This window comes from Miniopterus schreibersii, assembly GCF_964146895.1.
Source record: "Miniopterus schreibersii genome assembly, chromosome: 4".
In the NCBI taxonomy this organism is placed as follows: domain Eukaryota; kingdom Metazoa; phylum Chordata; class Mammalia; order Chiroptera; family Miniopteridae; genus Miniopterus; species Miniopterus schreibersii.
In genome coordinates this window covers 67,949,894-67,964,283 of record NC_138105.1, presented here as the reverse complement: position 1 = coordinate 67,964,283, position 14,390 = coordinate 67,949,894, and the positions used below count along the sequence as shown (strand labels likewise).

General features: G+C 45.2%; 1 protein-coding gene and 1 pseudogene across 2 annotated transcripts; one reads left to right on the top strand and one right to left on the bottom strand.

Annotated features, from left to right (window-relative positions):
• Positions 1-269: 269 nt before the first annotated feature.
• On the top strand, positions 270-3,090 carry CD70 (CD70 molecule; the record flags this gene model as incomplete). The annotated part of the gene is made up of 3 exons (XM_081135451.1): positions 270-443; positions 1,206-1,239; positions 2,702-3,090. The coding sequence occupies 3 exons, from the start codon at positions 270-272 to the stop codon at positions 3,088-3,090; spliced, it is 597 nt and encodes a 198-aa protein (XP_080991577.1).
• A 3,700-nt stretch (positions 3,091-6,790) lies between these two features.
• LOC308556294 (ubiquitin-conjugating enzyme E2 C pseudogene) lies at positions 6,791-7,228 on the bottom strand (annotated as a pseudogene). The gene has a single exon. The product of its transcript is annotated as a ubiquitin-conjugating enzyme E2 C pseudogene (transcript).
• Positions 7,229-14,390: the final 7,162 nt, after the last annotated feature.

Genomic DNA, 14,390 nt, shown 5'->3' with positions numbered 1-14,390 from the left:
GGTTTGCTGAATGGGAGCGTGAGGGACTGAGCGCGGGGAGCCGACGGGGAGGCCGCGGAGCCGGGCGCCTCTGCGTCCCCAGGGCCCTTCGGAGGCCGGAGGAATTCCCCCCGGCACCCGAGGGCGCAGGTCCGGCGGCCCCGCAGGGGCATCCCCCCGGGGGCGGGGCGCGTCCCGAGCAGGTCGCGCGAGCACAGGCGCCCCGGCTCCCAGCGCCCAGGCGCATTTCCTGAGCGAGCCCGAGCCCCGCCGCGCGGCGCACCCCGCAGATGCAGCGCCGGCCCAGGACCGCCCTGGCCATGGCCGAGGAGGGCGCCGCCTGGCTGAGCCACCTTCGCGCCCGGCCCGCTCTCGGCCTCCTCGCCCTGCTGGCGGTAGTTTCCTTAGCCTCCTACCTGGGCGGTTGGCACCTCGCCGGGCAGCACCTGCTCCAGGCGCAGGCGGTAAGTAGGGAAAGGGAGGCGCGCCTGTCACCGGCCGCGGAGCTCGGCCCCGCGCGCCCCTGCCCGGCGCCTGTGGAGGGGGTGGGCGACCGGGAAGACTCCGGGGCGGGGAACCGGCCGCAGAGCAGACGGACAGAAAGACAGGCTGACGACAACAAAAAGACAAAACCGGGATGATGGCTGAAATCAGCCAGGAAGAGAGGCCCGGTTGGGAAGACGGCGGGACAGGGAGACTGGCTCGGGCGTGAGGCAGGGGCGAGGCTGCCCGGGGTCCGGGCTGGCACCGCCCTGTCGGGGGTGAATCCCAGGTGGGGATCCCGCGGTGGGCGCTGCCTCTGGGAAAGGTGCATGGGACACGGCGCCCACAGCGCATGACTCGGCGTGGGTGTTCCCCAGCAGGCTGACTCAGTCTGCTGGGGGCTTCACAAAGCTGCGGGGGGGGGGGGGCAAGGACGGGAGGAACCGCACCTGCTCACCTGAGAGCCCAGCGGAACCCCCACAGGCATCGCCTCTGGGGCCCGGGCGGGGGGCTTTGCAGTGGAGAGAGGGAGGTGCACATCCCACCCCTCTCCGCATTATGTCCAGGAAACTAAATTCTTTAAAGTTTTTTCTTCTGTTCCAGGCTGGGTCAAGCATACTTCCTCTTTAAGAGGGGTGTGTGTGTGTTTAAATTCACAAGTCAGCCCCTTGCGATAACGGGTGCATAGCAGGGTGGACAGTGGAAAGACAGCTCTGATCGCCCTGTTTTCTCTTTTCTTCCAGCAGGACGTAGCTGAGCTGCAGCTGAACCACACAGGTGAAATGAGTGAACCCAGTGGGGGGGGGGGGGAGAAAGACCAAGAGAAAGGGAGAGAAAGGAAATAGGGAGAGAGAAAGAGAGAAGAGAAAGGACCGAGCGGCCGATGGGGGTGTTCCTGGGTGTGGCACCCACTCTCTCCCTCAGTCCTTCACCTCTCTTCCACCCTGAGAGAGCCCGAGACAACTGCAACCCACCCAGAGCAGTCGCTAGCAGCCCTGCTCGGTCCACAAACAGCTGAGCACCTGCTGTGAGGCAGGCAGTGTTCCTGGCCCGCTGGAAGGAAGCAAACAGACAAACGCCCCTCCTTTTCCTCTGCTCTGGGGGCGAGGAGGACAGGGGAGCTGCGCGCCCAGTAAAGCTCGAGCAGCGCTGCAGAGAAAATCAAGTGGGGGGTCGGCCTGCCGGGGGTGGGCTTGCTGTTACCAGTGGGGTCATCCCTGGGAAGGTGGGTCAGAGCAAAGAGGTGAGGGAGGTGAGGGGGTGAGTCCCTAGGCCCCTCACACCCTCTCGGGAGCCCTCTTCCTCTGGGCCCCAGAGCTCTGTCTGGTCCCTTTTGGAGTGCAGGAGGCCCTGCTCCTTTTGGTTCAGGCTATTTGCTGTCCAGGCTGTTAGAAGAGCGTGCCACACACTGGGGAGCTTATAAAGAACAAATGTTTTCTTTGCTGTGCCTTCCCTTACCTGGTGGACTCTGGGCTCTCTCTCTGTCTAAATGGGGTATAATTGACAGGCACATATTAGTTCTGGGTGCACAGCATAATGATTCGATATTTGTATGTATTGTGCATGCTCACCACAGTGAGTCTGCTTAACACCCATCACCTCACACACTTACCAATTGTTTTTCTTGTGATGAGACTTTTAAGATCTACTCTCTCAGCAACTTTTAAATATGCAATACAGTGCTATTATATAAAAATGTGTGTACGGTCACCATGCCATAGTAACCCCCCAGGACATTTTTATAACTGGAAGCTTGTACCGTTTAACTACCATCCCTCATTTTGCACCCCCACCCCCAGCCCCCACTTCTGGCGACCACTAGTCTATGAGTTCATTGGGTTTCGTTTGTTTGGTTTTAGATTCCACACGAGTGGGGTCGTATGGTACTTGTCTTTCCCTGACTTATTTTTCTTAGCATAATGCCCTCGAGGTTCATCCATGTTGTCTCAAATGACAGGATTTCCTTCGTTTTTATGGTATAATATTCCTGTGTGTGTGTGTACACAATACCATGTTTTTATTCATCCATCCATCAATAGACACAGGATCCCTTTTATAAGGGCACTAATCCCATTCAGGAAGGCTGCACTCTCATGACCTAATCACCTCCCAAAGGCCCCACCTCCGAAAACCATCGCCTTGAGGATTAGGTTTCAACATAAAAATTTTGGACATTCAGCCTGTAGCACTCAGTTTCCTTAAACATTTATCCTTCTACCCCCCAAACCTCTGACTCCAGGATTGCGGCAGGACCCCAGGCTCTCCTGGCAGGGCGGCCCGGCCCTGGGGCGCTCGTTCCTGCATGGAGCACAGCTGGACAAGGGGCAGCTGCGTGTCCAGCGCGATGGCATCTACAGGCTGCACATCCAGGTGACACTAACCAACTGCTCCTCCTCAGCGAAGGACACTGTGTCCCGCAGGGCCATCCTGACTGTGGGCATCTGCTCCCCGGCCACCCACAGCATTAGCCTGCTGCGTCTCAACTTCGGCCTCGGTTGCACTGTCTCCTCCCAGCGCCTGACACCGTTGGCCCGCGGGGACACTCTCTGCACCAACCTCACTTTGCCGCTGCTGCCTTCTCAAAATTCTGATGAGACATTTTTTGGGGTTCAGTGGGTTCACCCCTGACCTTTGCACATCTTAAACCAGGTCTTTTGAGAGAGACCATTCTCTCTTTTTTCCGTTGTTTTTTATAAAATTTGGTTTGTTTAACACACTATGAAGTAATTTACAGTAAAAGTATATATTTGGTTGCATGGCTCTTTCTTTCCTGAGCATTAACTCTATACTGTAAGGCCTCTTTCACTGTCATACAAATAGGCGGTGCCCCACCCTTCAGGGGACAAGCCCAGGCATGCTTGGGCTTTCTTTAGCTTGAGACGTCATCGGGACTCTCAGACTCGAAAGTAGGCTGAAAACGAACACATGAAACATGCACATAACCCCCCACATACACATGGCCCCCATGCACACAGATGCATATTTCTAAGACCCTGGGAGGGCCCCAGTCCTATCATGTTTGATGCTTGCCTAAGGTCAGTTTTTATTGGGTTTTGATAGAAAATTGGGGAGGGTTGTTTTGAACAAAAAGTTTATTGCAGGCAAACCAGAGTGGCAGCTTCTCATTGACTGCAGGTGGCAGTCAGTTTTATTTTGTTTTAAATGAGCTATAAGAGAATGTCTTTCTTCCTGCTATGCAAATTGAAATACGTTGTATTTTCCCATTTGCCCCTTCATATCAAGAGCTTTCTCTGAAAACATCACTGATCAGTGTCTGGTTATTTATTTATTTATTTATTTATTTATTTATTTATTTATCAAGAGCTTTCTCTGAAAACATCACTGATCAGTGTCTGGTTATTTATCAACTGTTTTTCTTTGTTTTATTTTATATATATATATTTGGTCTGTCTGTGTCCCTCAGAGCCAGGAAGGACCTTTCCCGAGAATCATGTCCTACAGGGAGAGAGCAGGGAGTGACTGGAAACCATAGAGGCCACATTTGAGCAACCAGGAAGGTAGAAGGGGTTCTCAGGCATTTTCTAGTTCAAGTTCATATATTGTCTAGGTGTAAGCATTGGAAATCATCTTGAAGTACGGGGCTATCATTACTCTATATTTGTATCATGTCTTCAGAGACTCAAGAGGTAACAAGTACAAAATTTAAAAATGATTATGCAAAATAAAATTAAAAGCAATATGACAAATCCATTTTGTATGATGATTCCAAACTAAGACCTGAAGGTTGCCAGCTTAGCAAATCAAAGGACTATGGAGAGTCAGGTGAAATTTGTCATAACTGCCCACTGAAAAACAGGATCAACTAGGTATTACATCACCAGAAAGGATTCATTGGGGGTAGGGGGATTGCAATCTAGTGTGAGCAAAGACACATTGAGCTGCATGGGCACGCTGAACTGGACAAAGATGCAGAGGTACTTAGAGAAGGGAAAAGGGGTTCAGGCTACAACCCTGGAGCTCTGTTGTGAGCAGAGTTCTTCCTGCAGCTTCTCCCCAGGACAGAGGGGGAGAACTCCTCCCCTAAGCCCTGGCTCCTCCCACAGACCCTCCTGATTGAAGATGTCCAGCTTCAAGTCTCTGTCATAATTTTTATCCTAACCAATTATTTTATTTAACTGTTTTCTAATTTTATGTAGCTGAGTTTCTACTTCCCAAGAGGACTTTATCCAAATGCAACAGGTTGTGTTCGCAGACACCTCCCAGCTCAGCAAGCAAGTAATTAAGAGCTGTTCTGCTCTCTGAACACACTTTGGCTAAGGCGTCAAGTGCTCTTTGTTGGACAGCCATTGCACTGGCAGTGGGGTCAGCAGTGTCTCCTAATGTCAGAGGTTTCTGAGCATACGTTCATTGGCACAGGAGGGGGAAAGGCCTTTTGCACAGAACAGGAGATAGGATCAGGTTTTTCCTGGGAGTTCTCTTTCAAGGCCACTAAGAAGGTTTAGTGGGGAGGGCCAATGGGAGGCCTCGGGTCTGTTAACGAGGTGCAAATAAAACATTAAATACAGAAAGAGCACATTGTCTTTTCATCCTTGAGTTGCCAAGACAATGAGTTGCCCAAGCATAGGAGCCATTGCCAAAGCTTTCACATATAAAAGAGTAGCCAGGAGGTGAGCATAGGACCCCCTTATAAGTATTAATATTTATGGCCCCATTGGCTGGTATAGAGGTGTTGACATCATTCAGCCAAGGCTCAAACACTCTACTTAAGTATTGAAAAACTACCCAGATACATGGGTCTAAAAGCAAACCTGCAAATCGTCTGGTTTATCATCTGGCTACTCATCCAGTACATATGAGATGAGTCTTGATTTCCCATTCCAGGGCTAGGTTAAATTGAGGCGAGGCATAGGGGTATGTGGATTTAGTTTTCTAGCCTTATAAGAGGAACCTGCAGAACAGTTTAGGCATGCAGTGGCATTGGAGACCCCAATGAAATTACGGGGCAGACTAAGGGGTCACTGCCGTCATGGACTGATGGAGGTTTTTGGTGGGCTCGATTACTCTGTGGGTACTGGCACCTGTTTGCTCAGCAGCCTTAGAGTGGTTGGGGGGGGTCTTCTTTGGATTCCACTTCTGATCACCAAGTAATGTTAACCTTAAACTGAGCAAAGAGCAATTTTATTTAAGAAAACTATGTTTATTCAGGAATGGCAGAGGAGTTGCAATTCAGGACAAGCAGACTGTGGTGAACCATGGGCAAGTCCAAAGAGATAAAGGGAAGGTCAGTTTTTATTGGGTTTGGAGAGAAAATTGGGGCGGGTTGTTTAGAACAAAAAGTCACTGGCAAAGAACTAGAGTTGGGGGGGGGGCTCTTCATTGGTCGTGGTGGTGGAAGGTCTGTTGCACTGAGGTAAGTGGGAATCTTCTTCCCTTCTGCCCACCCTGCCAACCGAGGTGAGTGGCACACGCATGGGCGCTCTCCCTTCGTGGCTTCCCCGACTCCACTTTGGAATCAGGTTTCTTTATCCATTTTTCACATGAAATGTTCACAAGAAACCTAAGCATAATCGTTAAGAACAAGTGAGTTAAATAAATAAAGTGAAGTAAAGTTTATAAATGACGTTTTCAACAACTATTATGTTTTTTAAAATGTCTGCTTTAAAATAGTTTCAAATTAAAAATAGACCTGCCATATGATAAATTCTGGGTATTTATCAGAAGACAATAAAAACACTAATTCAAAAGAAACCTATGCACCCCTATGTTCATTAAAGCATTACTTATAATAGCCAAAATATGGAAGCAATCTAGATGTTTATCCATAGACAACTGGATAAAGAAGATGTGGTCCATATATACAATAGAACATTACTCAGCCATAAAAAAGAATGATTCCCTACAGTAAGCAGTTAGCCATTAACACAAATGATAAAGGAATTTTTTCACCTTTAGGAAAAATTCAACTTTGCCAATTCATAGCAACAGATAGGAAAAACCCTTCAAAAATCTGCAAATTTGTGTATCTATGGGTCTGTTTCTGTTTTGTTTGTTCATTTGTTTTTGGTTTTTTCCTTCAGATTCCACATGTAAGTGAAATTATATGGTTTTGTCTTTGTCTGACTTATTTCACTTAGCAAAATACCTTCTAGGTCCATCCATGTTGTCGCAAATGGCAAGATTTCATTCTTATGAATATGAATTATATTTCAGTCAAACTATTACCTCCCAAAATAACTAGTTTTTTAAAAAGGCCACCCCATAATCTTTGTCTTTTCTCCTGGAAAGAATCTACACGTTCACATGTAATTTTACAATGTCTAGACTCTAATAAAATTGAAAGTAGCTCATTCAGACACAGGAGCATTTTCTACTTGCACGATGCTATACGCCCAGCCCAGATCAGGGCTCTCAGCCGGAGAGGGTAGGTTTCTTGTGGGTACTTCTTAAAATCCGTGGGGGTTTCCCAGTTTCACACAGGCGTGCAACTAGCTATCAGTGTTGGGTTCTCCTAGCAGGCTCTAGATGGACAGCAGGTCCTGATGTCATAAAGGGCAGGCCACTTGTCCTTCAGGATGTCCAGGCAGATGTGACCCTGGGTGTCTACGTTGGGGAGGTAGCAGGGCATGAGGAATGTCACCGTGGGTGCGTTGTAAAGGTAGCCACTGGGGAAGTCCAGGGAGAGCTTATACCTCGGGTCTTCATATACTGTGCCAGCTGCCCCTTAGATGGTCCCCACTCATTTGAAAAGGTTGTCTAATGCAGGGAAGGCAGAAATGCCTTTATCACCAGACATCGTGAGGGTCATCAGCTCCTGCTGTAACCTCTTTCCCCCGACCCCACCCCACCCCTGCCTGCTGGGCACGGCTCCTTTAGGAGCTGAGGCCACGCTGGTGGTGGCTCGGTCACAGTTCTGAGAGGCCAGCCGGGCAGGGACACAGGAACCTGGAGAACACAGACGATAACTAACTCGAAAATTTTAATTTTTGAAAAGTTGTTGTTAATGAGAATGAAGCTTCTACTTGGGAAGGCCAGCCTCACTCAGCATTCACAGCACTGATTGTGCAGGTCCCTCCTGGGTGAGGAAGGACCAGCCCACCTCTACTCTCCAGCAAGTCGGAGGAACATGTGAGCATCCCTCAAAAGACCAGGAGGAGTATCAGCAAATCCTCAATACCAAGCCAGCAGAACGACAGGAAATCTTTTGTGGAATTCACACACAGGACAAGGCCTACAAGTGTCCTGAAGCTTTCTTGCATATCTGGGTACCAGGTTTGACCTCACAAGGTGTCTACTGAACACTTTTTGCATCTGGTTTGATACCACATTTTAGTTCCAACTTTTCATCCTGAGAACACGTAAATGTTTCTGCAGGTCCATTTTATTTTAAATAATAGTTTTTCCATTGCTTTTCAGAGACACTGGAAAAGAGGGAGAGAGAGAGAGAGAAAGAGAGAAAGAAAAAAAGAGACATCAACTGGTTTCCTCCCAAATATGCCAGCTGGGGATAGAGCCTGCAACCGAAGTACATGCCCTTGGTTGGAATCGAACCCGGGATCCTTCAGTCCTTGGGCCAATGCTCTAACCACTGAGCCAAACTGACCAGGGCTCTGCAGGTCCATTTTATACAATTTGAAAGACCTTAAAACTTTCTGGTTGCCACAAGCATGTCTTTCTCTTCTGCTCACTCAATAAACAGCTGTTCCCTATTTGATAGATTTTCCAAACCAAACACCTGGGGCAGCAGCTTTTCAAAATATGGCCTCAGTGGTATTTCCACAGGCACATTCCTATAAGAGCGTGTGCGAGGATGTGTGCATGTGTGTGTGTCAAGTGATTATGTGTCTTGTGCAAAATTTATCTTGGGGATTCTGGCTGTGAACTTGATGCATGACAAATATGGTTCCAAACATCTGCTTGGTCTACAGAAGATCAATAATGTTTTGTGACCACATCCGTTGTAACACCCGTTTTGTGACCCAGTGGATTGTTTTATGGGTAGGTATTATTGTTAAACATGGGCACTGTTTCCAGGCACAGAAAATGAATCCTACGTTAGGATGGACATTAGATGTGATGGTGACACAGCAAAGGTCTGTGGTCCTAGGTCCACCAACGCACAGTGAGGTTTAAAACAGATCAGAGATGGGCTATGGGGCATCTGGCCTCTGCCGTGGGAGAAAAGTACTTTGACTCCAAGCTTTAAAGTGCCCACGTGGAGCCTGTGCTTTCCTCAGTCACACAAAGAGCGGCCTGGACACTGAAGGTCTCCTGTGGAGCAGGAGCCCCAGGGTCGGCTTGGGAACAGGTGAGCTCGGGGCTGGGCCAGGCTACTTGGGATGAGCCTCTTCACCTTTGTATTAAAGACAGACTTTGATCATTTGGTCAGGTTCCCCGAAATTCTTTCACAAGACCTCCATGTTCAGCTGCTTGACTTTGTTTATCAACTCCCTGCCCGAAGTTGCTCACAGACCGTTTTACACCTTCTTTCCAAGGCTGAGAAACAGGAAGCAGCCTCTATTTTGAGGAGGTGGAAATTAAGTATACATTTGTTTTTTACTGTGGCTTGTTCGGGACCATATTTTACAAACTGCTTTGTTTCACCTATTATTGTTTCTGGAAAGGGAAGTTCTATTAAAATGGTTTTGGTTTGAATATAGACTAGTGTGGGTTTTTTAAGTTAGTTTATTTTGAAAAATTCTGAGTTTTGTTCAAACTTGAAGAGATTCACTCTTCAAGATGATTGAATAAATTTTGAATAAGCCTGATGAGATGCACCACTCAGATCTCTCTCAAAAAAGAACCTGCTATTCTGTAAGAAACGCAGTTCCCTGAGCACTTTCAGCTGTTACCATCTTCAGGCTCTGCCCCAGATCTGGCTCTTCCCCAGCAGCCCAGCCATAATGATCACAGTAAGGACACTAGGGCTTCTGGCCAATGTCAGTACCTTCCAAAGAAGGTAATATTCAGAGACAGTCCTGACCAGATGGCTTAGAAAAATTCCTGCAATATCCACATTTGAAGATTCCTTATTAGTGAATGTCTTTGACTTAAATCTAACCAAAAAAGTGCACCATTATTCTTTGTGCATTTTCAATATATGTAACAAGCTTAGTTGCAAATAAATAAATTAAAAACAAGCTTTTTGTTTAAAAAACACCACCACTGTGGGCAAGGGAAGGATGATTAGGAGGAACACGGAGGATCTAGGGGTAGTGACATTATTCTGTGTAATTCTACTTTTGGCCAACACTAAGAGTGAACCCTGACATAAACCATGGGCTCTGGGTGATAGTGATGAGTCAACGCATGTGCATCAGTTATGTGGGATGTGGATAGTGGGGAGGCTATGCGTGTGAGGGGCAGAGAGTACATGAGAGCTCTATGCTTTCTGCTCAATTTTGCTTTGTTTTTTACTCTAAAAAACAAAGTCTGTTTTTATTTTTTTATTTTTTTGTTAATCTTCACCCAAGGATATTTTTTTCTTTGATTTTTTAGAGAGAATGGAAGAGAGGGAGGGGAGGAAGATAGAGAGAGGGGGAAACATCGATAGGAGAGGCACATCTATCAGTTGCCTCCTGCACACACCCTGACGGGGGCCAGAATCAAACCTGTAACCCGGGTATGTGCCCTTGACCCGGAATAGAACCCGCAGTCCTTTGGTGCTCTAACCACTGAGCCACACCTGCCAGGGCAAAAAAGTCTATTTTTTAAGAACTGTACACCTAATATACCTGAATTGTAAATTAAATCTCCATTCGTGACTTTTTTAAAAAAAGATTCACTCTTCAAGATGATTAAATGAATTTTGAATAAGCCTGATGAGATGCACCACTCAGATCTCTCTCAAAAAAGAACCTGCTATTCTGCTGTAAGAAATGCAGTTCCCTGAGCACTTTCAGCTGTTACCATCTTCAGGCTCTGCCCCAGATCTGGCTCTTCCCCAGCAGCCCAGCCGTAATGATCACTGTAAGGACACTAGGGCTTCTGACCAATGCGGGATTCCTTCGTGAGTCAGCTTCACTACTGATTTCCACATTGGTTTGGCTGGATTGTAGTGTGAGGTTCTTTCTGTCCGGTCTTGCTTCCTTCCCATTTCCATTTGTGAGTCATTCTCTCTGAATAATTCTCTCACAATTCTCAGCAACCACTTCCTATACAACCCAAGTGACATGTATTAAGCAATGATAGTAAAAAACACAAGAGGCCATCTTCCTGCTGCTCCCCAGGTTGGAGAGAATTTTTTTCTTAACATCACGTGACCTGGCAGAGAGGGAGCTAGTGGAGTAAAAACCCAGCCCTCAATCATCTCCTATTCTACATCCCCTTTCAGTGCCTCCAATTGGGAGCCAGGGTGGGAAGGGACCTTCATGCCATCAATAAAGATCTTCCTCTCAGGAGCAGGAGAAGGGTAGACAGTTCATCTGAAGAGAGAAACAAAATATCTGAACAGTTGCCCAGCCAGGCATGGCTCAGAGGTTGAGCATTGACCTAGGATCCAGGAGATCACAGTTCGATTCCTGGTCATGGCACATGCCTCAGTTGTGGATGAACCAAACACCAGCCTAAGAGACAGAATATATTAAGAGAACTCTAGCTGTTGTAACAGATAGACCCCAAAGTCCCAAGAGACAATAGAAGTTTACTTCTTGCCCACATGAAATATAAAGCAGGTGTTTCCTGCTTGTCAAGGAACTCTCCTCCAAGCAGTGACTCAGGGATCCAGGCTTATTCCATGGTGTGATTCAACCATCCATCAACGGGCTTGCCCATGGGAGAGAAAAGGTAATACAGGATAATTTTTAGGAGTTTTTATGGGCCAGCTGTGGAAGTGGAGCACATTACTTCTTCTCAGAGCTCATTCACTAGAACTCAGCCAACCTACAGCAAAGGCGGCCAGGAAAACAGCCTAATAGCTGTGTGTGCCCAAAATGAAAAGAGAACAGTTTTGGTGAACAGCTAGCTAGTCTTTGGGAGGGAAGCAAACAAATTACTACCAAATATAACATTTTTAAAGGTAGTTGTGATAAGGTTTATAAAGGCATCAGCTCAGGGAATTACAAGATTACATTAACAGGGAGATCTTGCTTAACTGGGAACAGAGGTTATGGAAGGGTCCCTGAGAGAGTGACATTTAAGGCAAACACTAAGAATGAAGAGAAGTTGCAATTGGCTAGGAGGAGGGGAAAGAGTTTCAGGCCATTGAGGATGAGAGCTCCTGACTGCATGTTCAGCAGTGGGTAATAGCTGGGAACCAGGAAGAAAAAGCCAATTTAGCTGTTGCTGAGCCCCATTTTTACAGTTTTGTCTGCCCTTCTGAAGGAAAATATATGGTTTGAGTTGGTTCTCAAAACACCATCTAAACAAATATGGTGAGTGGCAGCAATCTCAGTTCTTATTCCTGGGTCAGGACACATCCTCCAGGTCCGTCCCATCAAAGCAAGCCTGGAAATATTTTTTTAGTATCATAAAGGGGAAAGTTTATCCTTAAAGAATAAATTATTTCATCTTAAGAAGAAAATATTTCTTAAAAATGTTCATACTACCAAAAGCAATTTATAGATTCAATGCAATCCCTATCAAAATACCAATGGCATTTTTCACAGAACTAGAACAAATAATCCTAAAACTTATATGGAACCACAAAAGACCCTGAATAGCCACAGCAGTCTTGACAAAGAACAAATTTGGAGGAATCACACTACCTGATGTCAAACTATACTACAAGGCCATAGTAATCATACTGGCATAAAAACAAACACAAAGATCAATGGAACAGAATAGAGAGCCCAGAAATAAACCTACACCTATATAGTCAATCAATATGTGACAAAAGAGGCAAGAATGTACAATGTGGTAAAAAGACAGTCTATTCAATAAATGGCTTTGAAAAATTAGACAGATATGTGCAAAAAATTAAACCAGATAACTTTCTTATACTATATAAAAGAATAAACTCAAAATGGATTAAAGATTTAAAATGTAAGACCCAAAACCATAAAACTCCTAGAAGAAAATAAGGCAGTAATATTTTTTTCTGATGTAGCTCTCTGGCAAGGAAAACAAAAATAAATAAAATAAACAAATGGGACTACACCAAACTAAAAGTTTTTGCAGAGCAAAGGAAATCATCGACAAAACCAAAAGACAACCTACTGAATGGGAGAAGACATTCACCAATGAGACATCCAATAAGGGGCTAATAGCCAACATTTATAAAGAACTCAGACAAGTTAACACCAAAAAATAAAATCCCAATTTAAAAATGGGCTGAGGACCTAAACAGACATTTCTCCAAAGAGGACCTACAAATAGCCAATAGACATGAAAAGATGCTCAGCTTCTCTAGTCATCAGAGGTGCAAATGAATGCCACAATGAGATGTCACCTCACACCTGTCAGAATGGCTGCCAACAATAATCAACAGACAAGTGCTGGAGAGGGTGTGGAGAAAAGGGCACCCTCTGCATTGTTAGTGAGATTGCAAACTGGTGCAGCCACTATGGCAAATGGTACAATAACCCTCAATTCTGTGGACTTCAATTTAACGGACTTCAGATTTAATGGGCAAAATTTCCAGTCCATATGTCATATGTGAAAATTAACACCCTGTTAATTTTAAAATGCTTTTAACCAAGATTTACTTATAATTAAATTAACAGGTTACTTTTTGTTATTAATTCACTGTTATTTTTAACAAATTTTAGTGAATAGGCCATATGTTGGAAAAAACGCGGTAGTAATTTCACCGACATAAGTAAATATTACATGTCTACAACGATAATCTACATATTTAAACCCAGGAGTCGCCACTTGTAAACAATGTTCAGTGAATGATTAGAGTGAGATCACACCGCATCACTGGTAATTGGTCCTGTGGTCACCTGGTTGACTTTCTGTCACATTTTAACTCATGGGCTAAGCCCTGCCCCAGCCATACACATTTGTTTACTCACAGCAACTAGTGAATGCATGCATTTACTAGACCAATCAGTATAAATTTAAAATTACTGTTATACACATAGAAAGCTTTCTGTGAAATTAAACTTTTCATACATACATAATTTTAATTACACAAACATTTCTACATAAGTAAAAACAGGTAAACTACCTAACTTGTCAATTTTTTAACATATGCATTCAGAAAACCAACTTTATTATGTAATGGAATTTCTGCTTTAACAGACACCCCCTTGCCCAAATTAGTCCATTATATCGAGCTTTTACAATATGGAGTTTCCTCAAAAAATTAAAAATGGAGCTACACTATGACCCAGCAATTCCACTTCTCAGTATATATCTGAAAAAAATCCAAAACACTAATTTGAAAAGATATATGAATTCCTATGTTCATTGCAGTGTTACTTACAATAGCCAAGTTGTGGAAGCAACCTAAGTGTCCACCAATAAATGATTGGATAAAGAAGAGGTAATACCACCCAGCCCCTGTGGCTCAGCTGCTTGGGCGTCGCCCAATGCACCAAGAGGTCGCTTGTTCGATTCCGGTCAGGGCGCATGCCAGGATTTCAGGCTCATTCCCCAGTAGGGCGCATGCAGGAGGCAGCCCATCGATGTTTATATCGCTCCCTCCCTCTCCCTCCCTCTCTCTCTAAAATCAATAAAAACATATTTTTAAAATAAAATAAAATAAAATAAGAGGTAATACATGCCCTGGTCCATGGTTAGAGTGTTGTTCCAATACATCAAGGTTGCAGGTTTGATCCCTGATCACGGAACATATAAGAAGCAACCAATGAATGCATAAATTAAATAAATGGAAAAACAAATAGATGTTTAACTCCCTCTCCTCCTTCCTCTCTCTCTCTAAAATCAATCAATCAATCAATAAAAAGAAGTTGTAGTACATATATACAATGGAATGTTACTAGGCCATAGAAAAAGAATGAAAGCCTACCATTTGTGATACACAGATGGACCTAGAGGGTACTGTGCTAAGTGAAATAAGTCAG